We start from the raw sequence: 26385 nt of genomic DNA, 5'->3' as shown, positions 1-26385 counted from the left end.
GCACAAATTGGCTATTTAAAGCTGACACTGGTAATATCAGCTGCTAATGACTTTATTTATTGCCAACAATAAGCAAATCATTGACACTTTTTGCAGACACAGCCTGCTCTTTAATATAACCAAACAGATGTAAATGTTCAAGACAAAAATCTTTATACAATTAGAATGGATAGTTAACTTCTGATCATGGTTATAAAATGGCATCTCAATGTTGTCAACACCTAGTTCAAATCTGATTTGAAAAAACGTTATCAACTTATCTTTTTTATATCATTCTGTTATGCTGTGCCATGTATACTGTGAATTTATAGCTATGTTTGAGCTATATTTTGCTTTATATGGGCCCTGTCCTCCTTTTGAACAATTCAATATCCATTGATATACAATAAAGAAGTTTTCTAAAAACATTCTCAAATCATGCTGAGGTTTCACTCGTTTAGTGAAAAAGCTCTCGTGGGAACCATTACCTGAAGAGGTACAATGAGTCTTTATTTCTTTTGACCTTCACCAAACCTTGCTGATGTTAGTTGGAACGACAGCCTAAGGTGGTTTCTGCGTCATTCCTGTTCATAGATATGTGAAATATCAAATTCAATTTTAGAGGCTATAAAAATTATGCGTACAATGACCTTTTTTCTCGGTCATGTGTGAGGAAAAAGACTTTTTCTTTGAACACAATCTACTCATTGTCTGCACTGTAGGCAAAAACTATTCAGTTGAAATGAATGCACATTATCTGCGATGCCGTCTGTTGTAAGTGACTGTAATCAGTAAATAGACTGCAAATAGCTCTGCAAACTTTACAGTCTTTTGTGTGTGGACATTTTGGTGTACTTTATATGAATGATAGCTTACAACTGAGTGGTGCATAATGTCTTCTACAGTAAAAGTGTTGAGATATTTCAACTTCAATTGTTACTGTAGTGTTTTTGGAAAAATATATGTAAAAAGATATCATTTGGTCAGAGGCGTTTTTACAATTTAGACCAATGGTTTTTGACAGTTGTTGATGCTAGAGCTTTCGTGAGACAAAACTACCATATTTACCCAAGTATAAGACACTCCCTTGTCTAAGACGCACCTTAATTTTGGGAGCCGAAATTTGAAAAAAAAAATATTACCGTATTTGCTCGATTATAAGACAAGGTTTTTTTCAGAGCAAATGCTCTGAATAATACCCCTCGTCTTATAATCGGGGTCGTCCTATAATCAGACCTCAAATAGGTCTGACTATGAGACCAGGGGAGGGCTGGCAGCCCAAGGCCTGGGGGGCAAGTCTAGTCAACTGGCCCATTGCGCCACCAAAGCGGCTGCGAGCGACATTGAAAGCGGCTGTCGTGTGGCAGTCACTCCACCGGCGCCTAAGGAAATCAAAGCGGCCGGCGTGCACGCACCGAACCGCCCAATGGCTGTGCCTCAGCTCTTCATCCCACCCCTTTTAAGACGTGGGACAAAGAGCTGAGGCACAGCCATTGGGCCTGACTGCCGCATGATGCAGGGGCATACCAAGAGTATTTGGCACCTGTGGCATATACTGTATGTGGCACCCCCCCACACACACTTTAAAACTATTATATACTTATATATATATGCCTATCACTATACATTGAGCCAGACACTGACAATACTGCACTACAACCCCTATCACTATATACTAAGCCAAACATTGATGTGGTGTAGGCCTTCCACGTCAGTGACTGGCTTTGTATATAGTAGCAATTATTAAAAGTAACTCACCAAAATTAGACTAAAAAAAATCAACAACAATATTAATTTATATATATATATATATATATATATATATATATAATTTAACAGCAATCACAATCCTATCATGCCCAGGTTCTAGCATGTGCTGGCTGACTTAGCATGATAGGAGTGTGATTGCTGTTTGCAATATATATATATATATATATATATTAATTATTCTGTCCAATAAAAGTGTTGTTAACACACCAAAGTTGGACCAAAAAAAAAATTTGATAACAGCAATCACACTCCTATCATGCCTAGGCAGCCAGTCTATGCTGGAATCTGGGCATGAAAGGAATGTGATTACAGCCTCCCTATGCCATGCTATCACCCAACACTTACACATCCATGCTATCTGAAACCCTCATTCACAAACATTCAGCATAACACCCATCACTCTCACACACTATCCACTCTCCCTGAATCTTGTCCTACCTTTCTTCTGTCACTGTCACTTTTCCTCCTCTTCGTTCTTCCTCTTCTGTGTCCTGTCCTTCCGGTGCGGAAGACGGTGGGCGTGGCTTCAGTGTTTTTCTCAAATCCCAGCACACAAGTCCTGACACACAACCACAGTTGCCGCGCCGGCTGCCAGGGGCGGCCGGTACGCTACCGGCACGACGGCCGCATTCAATCCAGCCGCAAACTAAGCGGCTGCGTTGAATATCCGTCTGCCGGTAATCCGGCCGGCCCACCGGCCTGGATTCAGGGAGGCCTGGGGGGCAATTGCCCCCCGGCCCAGCCTGCCCCTGTATGAGATGACTAAGATCCGGGCATACATTGGCAGGTGATGCCAGACATATCACTAGCCAGCCTGATCTTGGAGGCACAGGAGAGGAATGACAGACTAAAGTTAGAAACAATATGCAGGTGGTGATTAGAGGGTGCGGGCACTCGTTAACCCCTTTAGTTCTGACCCGGCACTTGAGGGGTCAATGTGCGATTCTCAATAAATGATGTATCTCATTTTTTGTGTGCTGCTGTGTTTGAATTTAGGTGTATTGCTGTGTTTGTGATGAAGTGTGCACAAATCTATTTTATCTCCTTACATAAAATATGTATGTAATGTGCTTGCGATGAGTAATTTTTTACTTTCTTAAAATATGGTTCTATAGCTCCATCCGGGTAACTGCGTTCTGTTTTACATGCACAAGGATGTCGGTGTCGCTGTAGGTGGTCAGCCCGCTGTGAAATAATAACACAGGGGGGAGCTTTGGAGGAGTAGCAGGACTGATAATAGGCAGTAGTAGTGTCAGGGAGCATAGAGGGGAAAAATAAAATGCCAGACAGGCTTCTTTTACGTCTCTTTATATAATGCAGCACTTATCTGGGGGCTATTTTAAGAAACCCCCTAAGCTAGATAGAGGAATCAGGTACTTATCATGGACAAATATCACCTTACAAACAGACCACATGCAATCGCAAGGGATTTTATGAAGGGACTGGCCATTACTGATCAATACAATTAATTATCAATGCCATGTCTCCCTAAATTACATTACAGGTGTACTGTATGAGAGAATATGTATTTATGAAGGGTTTTCTAAAAAAAACTATGGCCTGAAGGATGGACTTAGAATTTTCATATTGACATCTCTTAAAATTACCTACACATTCTATTTTCTGACTTTATTTGTGTTTATTTGATTGTATTATGTTGTTTTTATAGTATAAAGTTTTCCTCATCTGACCTCTGTTATCTCGGGCACAATGCTAAATGTAGTTGTGCCTTGCATGGGCTTATGGTATATGAAAAACATAATATATTTGCTGTTTAAAAGAATATAGCCTGATGCAAGAAAAAGTGCAGTATAGAATAACTCTCATTTTGAGGTGTTGATGATTGGCACATTGAAAACTGTAGTTTCTTTTGTAACAACTTTTTTGCATCAACTATAACACAAAACATCAGCCCTGCCTACCACCTTCCTTTTTCTTTACATGAGTATTCATTAGTAGATTTTAAAGCAAGCACTTACAGAGCTAGTGTGGCCTTCATTTAAGTTCATGTACACTAGCAATAATGTTTCATTTATTCCTATTGAATATTATTCTGTGCTTTAAGTATATTCTGTCAAAATCCAAATGCTATTTGATGGACTAAGTAAATGTGTATTAATTACTGCGCTATATAAATTGTATCAGTTTAAAAAAAATCAGACCCTTTATACACCAAATGCATATCTAAGGAAGAATATTTTAGCTTTCCATGGACAGAATCCATGGAAAAAATATAATCAGTAATCTAGAAGAGTGCATGCAGTACTGTCATTAATGAACATCATTCGGTATACATCATAAAAATGTATAGCAATGCCAGTTATTATACGCGTCTAAGGTATTAACATGGGGGAAAGGCGTCCAAAACTATTGTGCAAATATATAAATATTTGACCAGTGTGGCAGTAATGCCAAAAAGTAGATCTGTGAAGAACAAAGTCCATAAAAACCATAATTACTTAGGGTTTTTCTTCCAGCGGACAAGCTCCCAATGACTGCACACATGTTCCTTTAGGATGCGACCTTCTGCTAGGGAGTACCACGCAGAAGCCTGTAACCAGGAAGCAAATGCAGCTACTTGTTTTCTTTGTAGAGATTCTTCTCTGCGACAATGGACACTGCTGTCCAAATGTCCCCAGCTTGGTTTGTCTACTGCAGAGTATATAAAAAAAGCTAAAGATCAGGGTGAAATCTATATAGGCTTTTCATGAAACAGCTGCCAGCTTGATATTATTACACAGATAGATACAATCAACTTCCAAAATGAAATGTAAACCTTTAACGTGTAATGAATTCTGTAGGTAGGAACGCAGGTGCAGAGATGAGGCTAACCAAGGCCAAGGAGAAACTAGGCACTGGGTGTTAGGTGAGTCAGTATCTACAATCAGGTGAAGAAACCTGTGAGGGTCAGGAACAGGAGCCGAACGTCATGTAATCCAAATTGATAGGAGTAGTGAGGTCACAGGACAAGCAGAGTCAAGCCAGAAATCAGTGTAGTCAAGCTGAATCAAATAAGAGACTGGGTAAGGACAAGCCAGGTCAGAACACAAATGCACCAAAGTCACTTGAACACTGCAACAGCAACAAAGGGAATGGTGAGACTGAAGGCCCAACATTTAAGTAGAATAATCCAGGCTGAAATCACATGATCGCCTTCTACAGAGTAGTCCTAGGTGTGGCCTACCATGATGCCGGCTATCCAAATGAGGTAGCTGGTATGTTACACAGCGACCTGCTTCCTCAGAAGATCCATGCAATGGGGGTCGGCACAGTATGCCTCCGGCATTGCAGAAAGAAGCGGCCAGATGGTGGGAAACCCAGTCACCGTGAAGGTAAGTCCCTACAATATGTATTAAAATTAGCTTACAACTACATCCACCTAGATCTAACCAGTCCACAAAAAAAGGTTATAAATAAAAATCATTCTGAGGCAATAAATCTAAATATGAAGCAATTATTGTGCCATTTTGTGCCACAACTCTCCAGAGCGCAGTGTACTTGGGTGTGGAATTAATCTGCATGTCTTAGTGGTACATGCTTTTCACTTTACTTTTAATTAAATTGAAAATGTAGCAGAAGTCATGTAATATATTTGACGTTATGGTGCAATGCTATGAGAAGGGCTCAAATACACTAACATCCAGAAGTCAAATCTAACTATGTGAATTTGATTTACAAGCTGTTAATTTACCCAGTGACCAAGCAAAAAGCATTTTATTCCATCTCCACTCTGGGATGCACAGTTCGAAATTGACAAACGTTCAATTTACAAATGCAGAAAATTACCCAGTCAAAATGCATGCTTTTTGTCATAAAGCTATTCCGCACACTGCGCATATATTGTTTCATAGGTTTACACGTTTTGATAAACTGGTAAATTTATTCAATTTATAGCATATTCAGAAAAATGATATTGCTAACGTCACATCTTCTGTGATGTTATCATTTACATTCTAAGTGTGGCACTGTTCCTAAATCTTAAATAGGACCCTACGGACAGAGGTGGATAAAAGAGACTTTTGTCGCTGTGTGTGTCAAGATCTTTCAGAAATGAATGAGAACATGTCCACAGAAAGTCCTGCTTTCTTTTAAGAAACAAAAAAGCATCCTTTCTTCAAAATTGTTTCCAGTGTTTTTGTAAAAAACCACACAAAGAGCTCTATGTGGATGGACATTTTAAGTTCATAATATGAAAGGCCATCATACTACAGAAAGGCAGTAGCAAGTGGATGTATTTCTGAATGTGTTTTATAGAACAGTGTGTATGGGTTCCATTTTCAATATCTTTTTTTTTTTTCTTTTCTTTTTTTTGTTACATTTTATTCATTAAACCCAAACAAGTTCATTTGACTTAACTGAGTGAAATTTTGGAATGTTCATAAGAACGTTATTCTGTTATCTAATTATAGAAAATATATTTTAGAGCAAATAACCTCTAAAAGAGTACAAATTCCCCAGTATTCAAAAAGTGTCCGTTTATAATCCTTAACTGTTACAAATGTGTATTACCGTGACCGTCTTTACTATTAACTGTAGAAGTTAGGTTTTAGGTGCATACTTACCCATGAATCTCTGCAATTTTAAAACTAGCTCTCACAACCTTTTGGAGATGTCTTGGAAGGCAACTTGGAAGAAATTGCTACAAACAATTTCAATACTTGCTGGACAATTGATGGATATTTCATGAGATAACATCTATAAAAATGTGGACTTACTGTTGATGTTCCACATATATTATATTTTTATTTGACATTATATGAATGGGTTTTGTTTTCTTTTTTTGTTTTTTATGGTTATCATATTTTCTTCTGTTTGCCCTTAGAATTGTGGTCTCCATTAATTCACTATTCATTTTGAAGGACTGTCCCTCGTTGACATGAAGGGCTGAGGTGGCCCTGTATACTGTATAATTCAACGATTAAGGAAACTTTGAGAAAATCACTGATTTAACTCCACATTACAGAGCCATCAAGCCAAAAGTTGACTTGAGTTGTAACATATAGTGAAGTCAAGAAGATTAAACTATGGTTTTCTTGCAAACTCTTTTGATAACTCTCTCTCTTTAGTGAGTAGACCTCACTTGGATCTATCATAGAGCATTAGGATATGCAAGTATATATTCTACATTTGTGCCACACATATTGGAGTGTGCCTTTACCAAATGGCAGAAATCTAATGCCAAAAACAATGGGGAGCTCTCACTGACACCCAGGATTTGTCTCAACTGCCAATACGCTATATAATTATTTAATATAGTGTTTCATATATGTTTTTGCATATGTAAATAAGGTGTGCTGGATTGTTTATTTTGTTTTCATGACCTGTATTATCTTCTGTATTTCATTATATCACCGGTCAAATGGTGACTGGGCATTTCCACAGAAACGTTTCAAAGGAAGCACCAGGATCAACATATCTGTAAAATAGTCTATACATTCCCTAATCGATTTAAACCCTTGATCCCCATGCACTCCCCACTGCTTTCAGGGTGGTAGGCTGGGGTGTCTCTAAATGCTTATGGTGTTTCTGGACCTATGTAACCAATGATCTTACAGCTGTAGCTCTGTAATGCCATAATTTGATTTTTTGTTGTCATAAAGCCTAAAGCATAAACTTTAAATCTAGGTTTTTCTGTTCTGAATTATTTTTAAACAAGTATAAGCATTTGTCTTGAAAAGTTAGTACTTTACATCCTTTTTTTTTTTTTACTGAAGAATTTCAGCTTTTAGAAAAGCTGCACAATGGAATCGTGGCACTAACTTATCTATTAATTACATGTGCTTGCTTGAGTAATTTTGTGACAATTCTCATTCCACCTTGACCTTCATTCATTATTGTATGTACTGTACTACGTGGCACAAGGAAAGCAATTCATACTGAAAGAGTTTACAAAAAAAGCTAAATTAAAAGTTACTGAATATGTATTTTGTAAATCACATTCATGGAAGATGCTCAGTTGTACTAGCTCTTCTCTGTAATGGCATTATATTACAGTGCAGTTACTCGATGTCCATTTGGTGTAAGTTTAGTTGTTATCCTGTTTGAAGGGACAGTCCAGCACCCCATGCATATTAAAGTACTTCCTAAATACTTCAATGTACATGCCTTTAGAAGAAACTGCAACCCCAGAGCTGCAGAGTAACATCCACTCTGTGGTCTGTTTTTTGCACCACTGATTGGCTGCTTGAATAGAAGGAAAGCACTCCCTTGTTTTCTGTGCATGCACATGAAACTCCCCCAGAACCCTTGCTAAGCAAAGAGCGGAGCTGACTGATGGCGACTTTGGTGACATTTCTCCTGAAGTAGCTCGGGGTGGGTAAAGTAAAATATGAATATGAATTCTGTTTGTAAGGGGGACCAAAATTTGAAGTAGTAACTCAAATATCATATGCATTAAAGCTGATGTGGTGCTGGAGCATTCCTTGAATTAGCCTTGAAATACATATTGGGTGTAGCAATTTCTGTTTTAAGTAAACTCAAAATAATATAAATTGTATTGAACAAATAATTGACTTTTAACCCCTTCGCGACCTTTGCCGGTTCAGGACCGTCATAACAAGAAGGTCACTAAATGACCTTTGACGGTCCTGAACCGTCAAAAAATTAAATAAGCTTAGAAAGTGATCAAGGATCACTTTCTTCGCTTAAACGGCCTTGCTGCAATGCCTCGATGTCGAGGCATTCAGCAAGGCCGAGATCGCCCTCCCCGGGGCGTCAACAGCCGCCATACATTGTATGGCGGCGGACGCCCGTTTTAAAAGCGTTTAGGAGGCGATCAACGATCGCCTCCTAAACTTAAATGGTGTCGCTGGAATGCCTCGATCAGGAGGCATCCAGCGACACCAAACACTTACCTCTGGGTGGGCTGTGACCGCTCCGGAGAGCGGTCACAGCCGCCGCTGCCGGTGATCTTCGCCATCAAGCAAGATGGCGGCGGCCCGGGAAATAAAACAATAAAGACGAAAAAGTTCGCTAGAGGGTCTCCAGACCCTCTAGAGAACTGGCTCCACTTGCTGGTTGAATACAGGTACTGCATTCAACCATGCAAGTCAATGGAGCCCAGCTTTCTAATCACTATGTGATTAGTAAAATATTCAAAAAAAATAAAAATAAATAAAAAATGGAAAAAAAAATTAAAAAAAAATGTGCTAACATTTAAAAATAATTATGCAGTGATGTCACTAGATGAACCATCCAGTACCAGCAAAATGTGTAAAAAAAAATATTAAAAAAGTATTAAAAAAATAAAATTAAATTAAAAAATAAAGTTTATTATTTTGAGCAAGTGCTAAAAATTCTCAAAAATCTCAACAAAGAGTTAAAATAAAAGCACTTCAAATACCCAAGGGGTGTCTAATATATAAAAAAAATGGCTGATGGGGTAAATTGGAGTGGCCTAGCTCAAATATAGGGCATAGGTACAGACTGACCAAAATGGAGAAAATAAGCGCACTTCCCAAATGTGGCATTTTAAATCTGAAACAACCCGACAAACCCATGCATGTCGGGTATCACTGCACTCAGGAGATGTTCCTGAACACACATTGGCGTGTTGTTTGACAGTGGCATATACCAGGACCTGTATATCTATAACTAAAGTACAATTTGTGTGAAAAAAAAAATAAAAAAATTACTATTACAAAGTTTGACAAAGTGTAGTTCTATAATTGGTGCATGGAAAGGGTTAAAATAACAGCATTTGGAATACCCTGGGGTGTCTAGTTTTTAAAAATATATGGTTTGAATGGGTTAAATTGAGTTAACCGGCTTCAAAGATATTCCAAAGAGGAGAGGGAGGCACAATGACCAAATGACCACCTGAATTACGCATGCCCCAAAAGTAGCCTTTTACCAGCCAAACAATCTGACAAACCCATGCATGTGGGGTATCGCTGTACTCAGGAGATGTTGCTGAACACATATTGGGGTGTTGTTTGACAGTGACATATACCAGCACCTGTATATCTATAACTAAAGTACAATTTGTGTGTAAAAAAAATTACTATTACAAAGTTTGACAAAGTGTAGTTGTATAATTGGTGCATGGAAAGGGTTAAAATAACAGCATTTGGAATACCCTGGGGTGTCTAGTTTTCAAAAATATATGGTTTGAATGGGTTAAATTGAGTTAACCGGCTTCAAAGATGTTCCAAAGAGGAGATGGAGGCAGACTGACCAGATTTGTTAAAAAAGATTTGGAAATCATAAAACGCTGCTTGTACTTATTGCCCTATAACTTACAAAAAACAGCAAAAAACCATAAAAACATTGGGTATTTCTAAACTCAGGACAAGTAGTAGAATCTATTTAGCTAGTTTTTTTACTTGCTTTTTTAGGTGAGTAAAAGATTTTTCAAATAAAAGTCATAAAATGTGTTTTTTTTTCAATTTTTCACCATGTTTTTTTTATTTTTTTTATAGTAAATAAGATGATACGATCAAAATAATGGTATCTGAAGAAAGCCCATCTTGTCCTGAAAAAAACAATATATAACTTATGTGGGTACACTAAATGGGTGAGGAGAAAATTACAGCTGAACACAAGCACCACAAAAGTGTCAAAACAGCCTCGGTCCCACAGGGTACAAAACGAAAAATGAGCCCGGTCCTTAAGGGGTTAAACATCCTTCCTCCTTGATGGCACAATCTTATTTCATAAACAAGAAACAGCTATAATGCAGATTTAATATGGTTCTGATTTAACAGTCTGTGATATTGCAATTCAAGGAATGCCATATTAGAGACAGTTGAACAAAAGAACTGTGCTCCTCTACTACTTTTGTATATCATCTGACTGCATTTACTGTAGTTCTAAACTACAGTTATTTCTAAAAAATGTAAAGAAAGTCCTGTCTTCCAAACAGAAACAAGGACACAACTTGCTTAAACATTGCAAATTGTATGTGCAGCTTAAAAATAGCAATATAGATTGCCATCTCTATATATGTATTTCACATTTCTTAGCTTTCTTTGACACATATACGAAAAGCTACAAGCTAAAATCATATGTGATGGGAAACTACTCAGGGAAGAGATAGCTTTGCTATAGAAGGAATTCCTTATCCTATTAAAGTAAAGATATCATTTTGCTATTGTATTTAAAAAGAACACGCACTTCGGCATGAAACGATCAGAAAATAGAAAAAAGAGCCTCATGATTGCATTTGTTTAGCATCCGTCACCTCTTAGTGCCCTATAGGCAAGGTAATAATTTCTAGAATATGTTCTAGGTCAGAGCTTAGATAACTGCTAACAAGGACATTGGAATATGAATACAATTAGCGACCTTAAATATTTATAGTTATTCAAATTGCGGTGTATATAATATTAAATCTGTAGGAATTTTGTGAAAGCATTTCTTGGGTCCATCTTACTGTCTCACGGAACTAACATCCAGTTTAGAGGAGCTGGTGTTCTGATTGGGTCATCTTTGTGAGACCAAAGTAAACTGCCCTGCCCCATAGACAGTAGATCTCGCTTTCATTTCCTCTGCTTTGAACGTCCACCTCCCTTTTACTCCTGAAGTTGCCCTTCTTCACGTTTCCGGACTATGTAATACCCTCATCAGGAAATGTAGCCTACACTTTTTCCTCACGCTGAAATCGTTGATAGCCCGTCACTGGAAGTCGTCCTCTTTACCTTGCATGTTGGGGGTGTTCCGAATTGTAGAACGCGTCCACACTCTCGAGAAGCTCTCTTTTCAAAATGACCAGTGGATGCCTCAATATGAAAAAGTTTGGTCCCATTGGCTTCAACATCGCTCAGATCCTTGTTGGTCCGTTGCTACATGATTTTTCTAACGTTTTTCACGAGAAAGAGAGCCGCGTCCTTCCTTTACTGTATTACCTGATATACCCGTTACTATGTGTATTGATTTTTTGTACCGATACATTGTTGCCAAAAATTTGCTGCGCGAAAGCCCCCCTCGTCAGCTAAATCTAATGTTTTGAAATGTTATCCTTCTGCCAGGACTCGTTCTGGATTACATGCTTAATGCTTCTTTTTTATTTTATTTCATTTTCATACATTGTGTTCCTGGCAACACGCTCTGTGGTTGTCTTTACCCTTACTTGTACTGCTCTACGCGTGTGCAATGTTGTAAATATAAAAAATAAAACAATTTTGAATTTCAAAAAAGGTTTAGATTGGATGTGCCAAATCTCTACATGTGTTATTTGCTCATGTTTTTGTAATTACTACTACTTTTTTTCCTGTAAAAGTGAAGTTCCATGGAAACAATGTTCTCCTTGATCATAAAATATAGTGCTGTACACAGTAATATAGGATAGTATGGACATCAAATATGGTTCTCATTTTGTTCCAATAAACTTCCTTTATTGCAGACCTGGGGGCTTTCATTGTCAGTTGTGATATTTTGAGTGACTTTCCCTGCTCAGACACTACACTCAGCTGATTCTTTGTGGCAATGCGAACTATGCATTTTTTTCTGGCGTTTGCAAGCCATTGTTTAGAAAAAGGGTAACGTCTATGTTTTGGTGTTTTTTATGTTTGGAACATATTGTTTTGTAAACTTCTAACGAGGAAAACAGTGCGGTCACAGAAAAATATGGAAAATAACGATACTACTGTATGTTTCCTAAGAGGCCTCAAAGGAGTCTATTCACTAAAAAAATGAGTGGTTAGTCGATAAAAAAGTTAATTTAACTGCGGCATCACAATTTCCCTCCTCTTTCTCCACCTCCTGCATAGTGATGGGGGGATAATAAAATAAAGCCCAGCATTTGCTTAGGAAAGTTGTGATGTGATTTTTTTTTTCTAATTGGAACTAAGAACGTGCAAGTTGGCTTTATTCAGTTTAGGAGTCCAAGTCTCGTAAGCTTGTTGTTGCTTGTTTTGGGAGAGTTTTATTATTTCTCTACTATTTTATAACACAAAAGAACCTATGGGTTTTGTGTACAGGTTTTAATTGGATGTGTTGGCTGCTTTTCATGTCTGTATATTTTGCATTTTGTATCACAGGGAAAGCACAAACTACACGTGTCAACGGGAAAAGAGGGGAAATGGTGTGGCCTGATACCAGTGGGATCAGCGTGCAATTCTGTAACTACCACTGGGCTGAAATGGAACCTCAGTAAGTAAGAACGATTGTATATTCCAATGACTGGTCCTTAAGTGAATAATGTTGAAACACATAAAATGAAAATAATGAAAAATTAAATATATATATATATATATATATATATATATATGCATAATGACTAGTGCAACGCATGTGTACGCATTGTGACTAATACACATTTGATTATTAGAGGTTTGTTGAATCCACTTTTATGTTATATATTTTAGCAAATATACTGCCTTAAAGGGACAGTTTACTGTTTAATGCTTGAAGCATCCAGTCAGTGCAAGGAAATGAAATGAGAGCACTTTTCAGATATGTGCACATGGGTCTGAGGTTCACCGAGCCAGCACTGGAGCTGACTGCAGGGGGGTTTATCGTATGCAGGGAGTTGTGTTTGGCCAAATTCATCTCCTGCATAGCATTTAGCTGGTAGGTGGGGAAAGGGGCAAATCAATATTTTCTGCTGCATTTGTAAAAGGCACAACATGAAAATTTAAAGGGACCACACAGCTATCATATGCATCAGTGTGCATGTGAGGGGTGGAATGTTCCTTTAATTCCTGTTGCTTTATGTTGGTGTGATAACATAGCTAATTGAGTTGATGATATTTTAGTATGCTTATCCATCTTATGACCTTTATTAATCTTAAAGATATTACCAAGAATAATTCAGGGGCATAAAATCATATCTATTGGTAATTCGGGTCACGAATCAGAAGTAATGTACTTAGTGTTTTTTATTAACATTAAGACTATGCCATTTATATGGGTGTATTTTATTTCCACTAAGAAAAGTTCCACATGTGTCTTGAGCCGAGTTAATATGCTTCTTTTAACATTTTGTAAATGCTGGTACTAGTGCTAACGATCAGTTAGCTTAGTGGATGGTACGAAGCCATTACATCATACTTCTTTTGTGTCCTGGAACAGTATCAATCAAACCATGTTAAATTATATGATGGTTTGTAAATGTTTTACATAGTAATAGTATATAACAGTATCCCGTTAAGAACAATGGGCGGTCCCTAAACCCATTGAAAACAATGCATTTTGAGCCCGTACATGTATGGGCTTTGTCATTAAGGGGTTAAAAAATAGTTTATTTTGTATGATTAAAAAGTACATACTGGATTACCTTTGAAATAAAACATCGATGTGGCACATAAATGTGAAAGAGGTGCTTGCCAGCCAGTCTTATAACATTAAACATACACTTGTTTAAGCATATACCATTTAAATATTATAATAGAAATATATTTTTTTTAAATGGAAATATTTATTTTAAATGTGATCTTGGATTCTTTTTTACACACATATTGCATATTTCCACCTGTAGAAGCATGTGGGTTATAAAGGCATCTAGACATTTGCCAGCAATGGTCACTCAGCACTCTCTTGGACCTGTTTGGAGGGTGGCGCTATCTATTCACAGAGCAATCTGCTCTGATTTCCAGATATTCTGGATTAAACCCGTAGCGTTCCAAATTTTTATTATATTGGATAATTATATGAGATGACTGAGATGTTACATTTTAGCATAGCAACTCCATTCTGGCAGTTTACTTTAGAAGGTTAATTTGTCGTTAAGAAAACAGAACCACACCAACAGATATCACCTTTTTTTTTCAGTTTTTAATTGCAAATAGGGTGACTAAACTGTGGCAACAGTGCTATACTGTATAGATGTTTACTATACTATAGTACTCAAAGAAAACTTTTCTATCTTTATGGGATTTTGACTTTAAAGACAAAGATTACACATTAAAAGTTAAAAAGGTGAACTTGATTCTTAAATCTGCTGTAGCACCAGAGTATGTGACACTTCATTACATTTTAGGTACGTAAAACTTTATTTCACAGTAAATTCACTTTAAAAACCAAAGCTGTTCTTGTCCTTAAATCACACAATTCCATATTCTCCGTTGCACTGGTAAGTAATGTTGCGAATGTCTGCTGAGTAAGGGAAAACCTCTTGTTAAAATAGAATAGGACGACTGAATAAATATCAGATTTTATGTAATTTCTCTCAATGGAGATAAACCAAGTATATGGTGATGGTGATATATGTCAGACATTCTTTAGGAAAATAGAAAAAATGGATTAAAAAGTTGCAAAAAAACAAATAGGAAATAACATTGTTTATTGACCTTTGAACGTATGGGTAAGTTTTCTCGGTCCTATTGGAGTTCTTGGAAGCTTTTCCTGGATAATAGACAATTATTGCCTGTAATAGGCAGTTGTGTCTAAAACTGCTGTTTTGGTTGAGTCGAAAAAAAAATGCCTTTTGTTCTGTGAAAGAGATATAAGCAAAAAGGTCTGTGTGATAACAAGATGTCAGAGTTGTTTAAAAGTAAAGAAAAAAATACAACGTCCCTATGTATTTTTCCGATGGTCATTCAAGACTTTTAAAGAGCCTTCACTTTAATGGTTTTCTACCTATATTTATTATTACAACAACGTTCCTAGCCCCACATTACCCAGAAATATCTCTGGATATTTCCCCATATCTTTGTTTCAGAGAATGCGAAATGGCACTGATAGATCATAAGTGTTGCCCTATCAACAGAATAGCTTTTTTTCTACATTTACTGTAGGTGTTCTTTTGATTTAACCTTGTGCAGAAAGAAAAAAAAGACATGTTATAAAACAACTGCTTACGTTTTTTTTTTTAATTTGCCATGGTTTGTTTGTAAGAAAAAGCACCTTTGACAGACTAAGCAGAATCATTAAATTTAGTGCCTTATAAATTAAGGTCCCTGAGGATGAATACACTCTGAAAGCCCAACTAACCTCTTGACATTCTCTAAAATGTAGTACCCGTTAGTATAGCTTAAAACAGGTGTCTTTGCCTTTGTAAATCTATTTCCTCACCCTTTTTGTGGTAAACAATTGCCAGTTTCATAAAACAATTAATCGGTTTCTTAATTGTTGGCAGATCGAAGCAAAGATATCTCTGCTCCTCTGCTAGACCACCATAGGACAACTTCTGTTCAGTATAGATTTTCTGTGAATCAAATACAGAATTACTACCTCTTTCATATTTCACCACCTGCCCATATTTTTCACATTAATAGTACTGACCTATTCAAAAAAAGACACCATATTTGTACTCCCAAGCAGCCCCTCACAGTTTTACTCTAGTTTTCAGTAAGACGAATATTAAAGCATGGAATCTCGCATGCATGTGACAGGAAAGATGAATTGGACTGAAATTACATTATGTTCCCAACTTTTTATTAATGGGAACAGATTTGATCATGAGACAGAAGTCCAAAAATATATTTGAGAAAAGTTTGAAGACATTAATCTTGCTTTCACATTTCTTTTGGTATTTTTAACCTCATTCAGACAAATAAAAATTGTGGATGTGTTAGTGAAAAATATATAAGTTACATAATCGCTAAACTCAATATTTGTGGTATTGTTCTTTAGTACTAAGAATGCATAGGGGTATTGACTAATCTGGGGTTTTGACGTTTGAACATTTTAACTCCTTGTCTTCACTGTGAATTATAAAAAAAAAACAGTCCTAGTCCTAATTCAGATGAGACTTGAGTTCAACCTGGATAATGTACAGGAGTTATGTAACAGACAAAGTAGACTCACACATAGCACCACTCTAATGTGTGTAGTGATTGATCACTAAAAGCCAACTACCAGCCTTCTTCTACTTTTGCCAATGGAAGTCTATCTTAAGAGTTGAAAGCAGTGGTCAGCTCCATGTAGCAGGCATGACTACTTGATGATAAGTTCAAGAGACAGTATCACCTCTGGTTAAAAAGGAGATCTCTGATCACCCCAAACATCCCATTGACACTATGGCAGACTGTGTCCAGCCAGCACAACCTTCACAGCACATTAGATTGTGGCGCCTAAAACAAAGCAACAGGATATGGGGTCACATCCCGGCACACAGCTGTAAGGACAATGGCCACGGACAGAGGTGGGTGGAGTGGGCGGTCCAGAACAGCACGCATAGTGAATATGTCACTGGCTATCATGGCAACCAAATGTAATGTTAAAGAGACAGCATGCTGCCAGCAGATCTATTGTGAGAAACCCCTGATCACATCACAGGCTTTTCTCCCACTTTAAAACCCTCCGAGTCTAAATGAAATCAAGGCTGGTGAGCTCCCATTACATGCAGCCACAACACTGATGAGTGATGAGAGTTGTAGCCCACTAAAGCAGGTACACCAGAGGTGGAAAAGGGTGCCATACTTGTGGACATGTGGATTTACTAACTAGAGTGGGAACAACTGTGGTGACAGTGAATGGGTGCTCTAGGGCAGTAATTCCAAAAAAAGCATAATACAAAAGGATGAACCAAAAGGCATAGTCAAAATGAAAGCAGAGGTTGGAACTGGCAGCTAAGGTTCTTGGTCAAGGAAACAGGCTGGAGGTCAAAGCGTAAAAATAACGGCAAACAACACCTTCAGGAACAACAGGTACACTGAAGGGAGCTTAATAACTAAACAAGAAAGGAGGTGTGGCTATATGTATAGGCCTCAGGGTAAGTATCTCACAGCTGGAGATGGTCTCTTTAATTAATTTGTTGCTGTCATCTCCATAGCAACCCTAATACCAGGTCTGTATGCAGATAGGAGCCAGGCTATGCCCCTCTACTGAGAAAGCCCTGTGAAAATAGCACGGGGCTGCATGTGGTTGTTGGGGACCATAATTTGTGTAAAGGGTTAAATCACAGGGGTCAGGGAAAGGACAACAAGGATTTCTCCAGAATGCGCTCGCGCCGCTTAGTTTTGCCCGCCTTTTTGGGTTTTTGCGCTCGTGAGCAGCTCGCGCCGCTTAGTTGCCCGCCCCCTTTTGCATTCCAGTTGCGCTCGCGGACAGCTCGCGCTATGTTTTAGGCGGGATTCCAGGCTATATAAGGGATGTCTCTGAGGTGCTTATTTCACTACCCGGGCTAGCGTTAACTGACTGCACTGACCTTTTGAGTCTGGTGAGCGGCGGTTTTCAGCAAAGCTTCGGGGGCAGCATGGAAGAGCTGCTGAATTGTCTCCCGCCCTCCCTCCCTTGATTATTTTATGTTTTTTGTTTTGAAAAAAAAATTAATTAATTAATTTAAAGAAAAAAAGAAAATTATTTATGTTTAGTCATGTCGTGGCTTTTATTGGGGTCAAGTTGCTCTCTTAACAGGGAGTGAACATTGGGGGTTTTGTTCAGTGTCAGGCTGATAGGCTGTTGGGGCAGTTGGCCTTGATTAAAATTATTTTATAACTCTGTGGTTTGGACCAAGAGTTGTGGTTTATTCTAGTTTTGATACAAAGTTGTTTTGATTGTTTATGGTTGGAAATTTGTTATAAGCTAAATAAAAGACCACGGCCTTTGTTCATCCAAAATGTTTCGTTGTTTTATTATATATATCATTCATTTGGTTACAGACTTTGCACCATACAACCACAAGTAACCTGAGTAGGGCAACATAGGGGAATGCACTCCTACATACTGGGGGCTCATGTGTTCCTATGATGGCCATCACTCTCAGGAGGTGGGTAAGAGTGAGGTTATGCCCACCAGATGTTGGCGAGTTTGCCCCTTTTTAGGCTTAGGAACCCATCGGAACTTGCTTCTCCTCACCGTTGGTGAGGTAAGGCAGCTAAGGATTTTATATTTTTATGTATGCCTACCTACCTTTCGTATCTTGGGTACTGTGAAATAGCTTAAACAAGATATTTATGAATAGCTTAAAATTGCCATAACCTCCCATCACTCAAAGGGTTAAACAAGAAAAAGAAGGATGAAAATGAGGCAGAATCCTCTTTTTTTTAAAAAAATAAAAAATATATATAATGCGTGCACTGATTTGTATGCAGTAAGATGCATTGTAGTTCTTGCAATGGACCACAATATGGATTAAAAAAATTGGAGACCTTTTAAACATAATTACCCTATACCAAGATTATTTAACCTCACTCACAAATAAAAAATAACCAATTATTTAAAATCATTAACAGTAATTCCTAACTTACCGATGGTATGTTACATACAATAACACTTTCCCCCTATTCTTACCTTCAAGGGTATGGAATGTTCGCAGTAGATCTAAAACTTTCTGTTTTCTTTATTTTGTGGTTAAAGTCATTATACAGTGCTCTGGTTTTTCATCACACTCTGTAAGTAGCACACAGCATGGTGCCAGGAGAATGTCTTGTCACAGCGGGATGCTCAAGAGATGCTCTCTGAGCATCAGTGAGCCCTAATAATAAATAAATGCACTTCTATCTGAGAACTAGAACACACATTCACTTATATTTATTGGTGTTATTTTAATTATCTCTATTTTCATTTTTTGGCCTCAAAGGACATTCTTGCCTCTACGTTGCTTTATTGTCAATAAAGAGTCTGGTCACCTTGGAACATATTGCTCATATGTGACATTGTTTGCTCTACGGTCCATAAAGTCACAAGCAAAGCTGTCTATAGCTTCCTGCTGCACTGGTGTCAAGTCACATAAATACCTTTAACAACTATGTTCTTTAGAAATCATAAACTGTGGTCTTAAAATGCTTCAAATATTTTTGTTTAAATTGCAGATTTGGAGACACAATTTATGATGAACTGTTATTTCATGATTTTTAAAGTAGTACCCAAAGAACACATGTGAGAGCTGAAGATGTCAGAGTTTTTTTTAGATCTATGCTTTTTTAGATCTATGACATCATCTCCCGCATCCTCTAATAGATTATAAGCTTGCAAGAGCAGGGCTCTGTTCTCCTTCTGTACCAGTTTGCCTAAACATGTCTTAATCTTACTGCCAAATTATACATTGTCAATTTTAATGATATTGGTAATTTTCACTGTACCCTATTGTAATAGCTCTACAAAACTTGCTGCCCATGTTTCTGTGGGGTTACAGAGAAGTGTTCCAGTAGGTAGGTAGGCTTCCATGTGTCTTAATTAACAGCACTACATGGTTTTGTATGCAGTGCAACAGATGTAGTATAAAGGAGAAAGATTTAGGGCATTTTCAACAGGGATGCATCATACCTTATACAAGTCTTTTTATCCTTATGTAGCAAAAAAAACATACACTGCATCTCAACTCTGCTTAGCTCTACCAAAGATCTACCTTCATCCATCCTTGAGTCTACCATGTTACACATTGAGAGTAGCAGTTCCACCTAAGATGTTGCTAAAGCAGCTGTTGCTATGAAAATAACATTTTAAATTTGGGTGTAGACAGTGACAGCCAGGAGAACATGAGATAATCAAGTTATGTTATATATTTAGTACATCCTCTGGATTTGTATTTATTGTTCCTTTATAGAACAACTGCTATACATATTGTGTATAACTTTTAATATAATGTCTCTGGCATGCTAAGATTTTGTCTTGAGGATTTATTTCAACCTCCAGTGTTCTGCGTATGAAATCCAATTCTAATATATATAGACGCCACAAAACAGGTTGTGAGATTAAATTTCTGCCAGAAGACAATAAGAATCTCGCCAATTTTGGGATTAATCTTTCAGACAGACCATTCTAAAGTTCTCATTGTGACACATTTAACCATGAATTTTATATATAAATTAGCCGCTAGCCCCAGCATATTGCTAATGGGTTAGTTAAAATAAAATATGAAGCTAAATGTTTTAATGTCTATTACATGAAGCATTTTGCTTACAATTAAATTATATTTATATTATAATAAATGATTATTATTATACTTAGGACGTATATATTGGCTGAAAGCATCTCCTTGTTTAACTGTTTTAGAAGGATATAAGTTACGCCGTATTGTTCACTTCTGTGAAGCCCATAACCCAAGTATTCATGTTCCTTGAAAGATTTTAAATACCGGTACTTTTGCGGGAAAGATCTATTTTGTAATTATAGCTCCCCTAGGCATGGAAACTCTATTAGCATATCTCCTTAGTAATGGCAGCGAGACACAATCTTTGTGTGTATTTGGTAGAACTCTGCACCACCTCAATGTTAGCAGAGTCTGCTTTACAACTTGAGACCTATAAATGAAAGCGGAATTGGGTCCACCTCATCTTCGTGTGCTAGAATATGCAATATTGTATATGGAAGATTTCCAGTATGGCAACTGAATTCCAAGCTTTAGGGGCAACTGATTTCCATTTACGGGGCTCAGAATGGCATTAAGATCTGCTAGCATATACAGTCAACTTTCTGTGCTGAAGTTATATTTGTTTCTCCTCACCCATCCTTTACAAACTTTGCAACATAAGAATAGGGAAGAGGTAACTTAATGGGAGGAGTAGCCATGCAGGAAGTTAAAATGGCTGCTCATGTGGTATACACAAAAGGCAGGGTTCTCAAATATATACCGTATTTGCTCGATTATAAGACGACCCTGATTATAAGACGACCCCCCAAAATCTAAATATTAATTTAGGAAAAAAACAAAAAGCCTGAATATAAGACTACCCTATAGAAAAAAACGTTTTACTAGTAAATATTAATGCATGTAAACTATTTTTTCATATCTAATAAAAGCTATGATTGAGAAAAATATATATTTTTTACATTTCCTTTTATTTGCCAACCTGCCCCCCCAGTTATGCACATCTGCCCCCAGGGTTGCCACTCTGCCCCCAGAAATGCCTTATACCCCCTATTTGACACTCTGCCCCATGATGTGCCTTTTAACCCTCTATATGCCAGAGTGGCATATAGGGGGTTAAAAGGCATATCATGGGGCAGAGTGGCATATAGGGGGTTAAAAGGCATTTCTGGAGGTATATATATAACTGCTAACAGCAATCACACTCCTATCAAGCCAAGGCAGCCAGTACATGCTGGAACCTGGGGATGATATGAGTGTGTGTACAGCCTCCCTATGCCATGCTACCACCACCACCCACCTTACACATCCATGCTATCACACACACACTCATTCACAAACATTTAATTACTCATTCATTCCATTAATCACACATACTTCACACATTAATCACAAAAACCCTCCCCCACCCCCTTACCTGAACTGCAGATCTCTCACTCGAAGACTTCCGCAGGGGCCCGGGTGTGCGAGCAACTTCTCTGGCCCCGCCCCCAGAGGAAGGAGGGGGAGGCAGAGTTATGTGACACTCTACTAGCTTCCTGTTCTCCTGCTGCTAGAAGAAGAGACGCTGCTCGCGACCAAAGCACCGGTAAGCAGCCTGGCAACCTAATCGAGGTCTGATTAGAAGACGACCTCGATTATAAGACGGGGGGGTATTTTTCAGAGCATTTGCTCTGAAAAAAACCTCGTCTTATAATCGAGCAAATACGGTACATTATTTTATATATTTTAGAGTAAACGACATATGTTTAGTTAGTGAACTGTAAAATGTAGGATTTGGGGAAATGATTGATCTGCAGTGACATCGTTTGTACCCAGGGTGTAAGATGATGTAACAAGATACCATCATACAATGCAAAACATAAGCCATTTGTTATGTATCAAATGTAGATTTGCATACAGTACTGCATGGGTATATCACAAAAAATGTCATGGCAATCCATTTAAAATATTTTACAGATTACACAGTTTTTTATAATGGCTGCCCTTGAATGAACGTTCTAACATTTCACTAAAAGAACCTCACATATTAGCTTTCTTTCCAAAGTTTGTCAATGCAAAATTTTTAAATATTCTCAAACTACAATAACTTTATTTTTTTTATTTACAGAATAACAAAAGTAGAATATTTGTTTTTTTTCAAGCTTCTTAAAGCTCTTGCATAAAGTGTGATGCATTAGATGCTTAAGTTTCCTTGACGTTTCTTTATTGGATTCTTCAAAAACATTGGCTTTTTATACCAAGTACTTTTACAAACTTTGATGGGTCTAAGGCAATTAAAATGGCACCATTGTATAGCAAAGCCTCTTGAGTATTTCTTTTTAGCTTTGTTGGCATGAGGAAAAAAAGACAGTGACATCTGTATAGCTGGACAAATAGTCCCTGCTTTACTTGCAATTACAGGAGTAATAACTTTGGAAGATACTGTCCCCTAGGCATAGCATGCAAGTTGAACCTTGATTGACAGTACCAGTAATGTGGTTGTGGACCATAAACTAAATTGCTGCCAGTCACGCTTTAATTTATTTTTAAAGGAATGCAATGTTTTCTTCTTGAGTGGTGATCTAGGGATGTTTTTTTTTATTATTTAAAAAAATTGAGTTCTAGCATGTAGAAAACCCATATTGGAATAATGTTTTTTTTCAATTTCTGTTAGAATTAATTCTACACAGTATATGCCACTGATGAACAATTACCCAGTTTATGTTTGGCAACATCCTCTGATTGCCCCACATACTCCCATGCACTGATCACACTGTGATCAGCAAGAAAAGCTCTATATCCAAAAATCGGAGATCCCAGCAAGGTCTACACAAACCGTGCTGTGTCTCTCCTATCTTCCAGGGGTGTCAGCAGTGATGCCTACTGGAAGGGAATGCCCAATCATGTGATTGGACACTCCTTATATAATGCTATACCAACGATCGTGTTGTTAGGCAAGATTGGTCACACAATGCTGGCTTCTGCTGACAGAAAGAGTCCAATATATAGCCTGATCTCCTGTGCAGTGGCATAGCTATGTCCCTACTGTTGAGAAAAATGCAGGACATACAGATATGTCCTAAAGGTAATGTCCATAGGGTAACAAAAGGGTTAAGTAACCTTATAGACTTTTACTTTTGAGAACTCCAAGGGATAAAAGGTGGGATGGCACAATTCATTATTTTCTGCAAACTGCTTTTGAATTGCCCCCATTATACTCTGATACCTGGAAATACCATCACTTTTCAATTCTTGTCATCTTGAATGAATCAAATCAACCTATAAGCAACTTTCTAGGAGGGACGGAACCCCCAAGTCTACTCTACCACAACTTAGACCTGGCTGTTGCTTAGAGTCCCTTATATATAAGTGTGTGTATATATATATATATATATATATATATATATATATATATATATATATATATATAATATATAGAAAACTGGCATGGATGGTCCTTGCAGAGTTTAATTTTGTACCTTGCAGCTATGGGAGAAACCATGAGAATCACTCACAGCAGAAATTGTGTTTGTGGTAATCTGACATCGCTGGCTGCCAGGTGGTATAGGAGTCTTTCCAATTGTGTTTTATAAATTAAAATCAGATTTATCATATACAACCTGCCCTATTGGGTGTTAGTGATCATACTGCCCATTTTGTTTCGGCCTTTTATAGCAGCTGGTTTTCTCAGGCAGACTTGGTAAGGGTGAGAGGAAGTGGGGAAGTAACACAAGGAGAGTAAATTGGTCACAGAATTCACCTTCCATTCGATAAAATAGTATTTTACACTTAAATGAGATTAAACACCTACACTGATTACTAGACTTGTGCATTAGGTCCAAAATCATTTTGGACACATTTTTCGTTTCATTTTTTTCCTAATTCGTTTTCGGGTAACACATTTTGTTTCAGATGAAATTGGGGGGGCTTTTTTAAATTCAGAAATGAAATTCCAGGCCAAAAACCTCTTTGTCCCCCTGTCTTGTCTGTGCCCCTGCAGAGACCATGCTGACAGGGAGTGGGAGTAAGTATGTGAGACAGTGTCCTGATACATGGAAAAAAACACAGGAGAAAGGGAGGAGCGTGTAGTGCAAACACACAGTGCTTGCATCTCTGGCATTGCAGTGGTTAACTATAGACTTTTTTTTCCCTTTTGCTGTAGGTAACCTTTTGCACCCTGTGCTTGATTGTTTCCTATGGAGTGTGAATTTGCTAATACTTCAGCAGCACCTATTAGGTGTATTGGTCTCTGAATGCTTAACACATGTACCCACTTTGAACATTGTCCAGATGCTAACCATAGCTTTTTTAAGCCTTTATGACCCCATATAAAGCAACCTCTTGTAATTACTTGCAACTGTAGAGAGGGAGAGATAACTGATCTATAGCAGGCAAACGAAAGAACGAGTTTAACAAAATTTTGACGATTTCCCAATTAGTTTCCGTTAGTTCGGTCGGGATTACCCTTGTTTTTCAGAGATTACACATAAAAAGGCCCAAGTTGTTCATAACTTTTAATAAATGAATTAATAGTCTGTATTTTTTAAGGACCGGCAAATTCCACAACACTGTAGTTTTTATTAAATATGTGGGGGTTGACAAATACATAACAAACATACACTTACACATACAGATAGGAGTTGAGGACCCTGCCCGTGAGCTTGCCATCTCTCCATATGACAATTTTATACCAAGTTATTGGCAAGACTGATGGCTTTTATGACGGCCTGGTTCGTGAACTTACATTCTAAAAGAGCATACTCATTGTATCACATTACTTAGAATTGTAGTCATATATCAAACACTAACACACTCTGCCATGCTGCTCCATTTGTCATGCATATATTTCACGACAGTGTGAGTAAAAAAAAAAAAGACCCCATAAGTCAAGAAGGTTAACTTAAGTTCCGTTTCTAATTTAATCTTGAAAAAACCCTCTTACTTCCTGCAAGTTATTTCTTAGCATATGACACCATATATAGAGCTTATAGCAGGCTGGAATTTAGTTGCCCTTGGTGGTTTGTGTTAATTCTAACTGTTCTGTGGGGACTATGAATTTATAGATCTACAAATAACAGAAATGGTGGCCAAAAGCTCTTGAGAAACATAAGCTGAGAACAGATTCAAAGCAGCCCAAGTGCCTCTAAATCTTAAGAACCTGGTGTTGCAATACTTCACTTTTAGAGTTTGTATTACAACACAGCTGAGGGAATGCTGTGAAGTTTCATAGCTACCTTTAGTGGTGTCGTATGTGCTTTCAGACAATTAGAAAATGTAGAATTGCGCAGTAGGGTTCTTTTGCCACTTGAGGGTAATGATTTTTTTTTTCTTCAAAAAGTCTTTTGTTGGTTATAATAACAGTTTTACAGAAGTTAAAATGAGTACCATTATTCACAACATGAAAAAAGCACAATGCATTTGCGATTGATTTATGGATATAAAAGCTAGCTCTTATTACTTAATTCATGAACATCTGTTCTTCACTCATTTCCAGAACGCCACATGCTAAACCACCTTCTTTTCTTGCTATGAAATAAAACTGAGTTCTAGATGTCAGTGGTAGAAGTTTACATGACTCATTTAAATACTCTGCTTTGTGGCCATAGGCCATTCAAGTAAATTTAGTTAGATTTTAGTAGTAATATGTATTTTTACTAGTTGAAGGGACAAATAACTGATTAGTCATCAAATATCTAACTACTGCATATAGATGTTGTGTTGAACTCTTTTGATATACAAAAAGCAAATGTTTTGCCGTGTGAAAAAGAAATATGCCGAGAGCCTATGTAGCTTTATATCTTTTTTTTCTGGTAAAAGGTATCAAATCCAACTAAATTCCATTGAAGATATGAACCTACCTGCCTTATAACTTAATTTCCACATTTTACATAATTGCCTTTTCGGCACCATTTCTAAAACACATTTCAAAGCTGCTAACCTCTTAAAACCTTCATGATGTTCAATGTGTCATGAAAAATTCTGCCCAAAAACCTATATTGACTGCATTCACCCTTCCAGGT

At 37.5% G+C, this 26385-nt stretch overlaps 1 protein-coding gene across 1 annotated transcript in view; it reads left to right on the top strand.

The window, feature by feature from the left end:
* The window catches only part of LOC149286599 (thiamine pyrophosphokinase 1-like), a 161478-nt gene that overhangs the window by 71564 nt on the left and 63529 nt on the right, over window positions 1-26385 (top strand). The window contains exon 6 of the mRNA XM_089493821.1: window positions 12729-12840. Within this exon, the coding sequence (XP_089349947.1) occupies window positions 12729-12840 (112 nt within the window). The remainder of the gene's footprint in view (window positions 1-12728; window positions 12841-26385) is intronic.

The sequence above is a fragment of the Sceloporus occidentalis genome, unplaced genomic scaffold (assembly GCF_023333645.1).
Source record: "Sceloporus occidentalis isolate IW3139 unplaced genomic scaffold, rSceOcc1.0.p SCAF_67, whole genome shotgun sequence".
NCBI lineage: Eukaryota > Metazoa > Chordata > Lepidosauria > Squamata > Phrynosomatidae > Sceloporus > Sceloporus occidentalis.
Note: the sequence above shows the minus strand (reverse complement) of the source record. Positions and strands in the feature narration are given on the sequence as shown.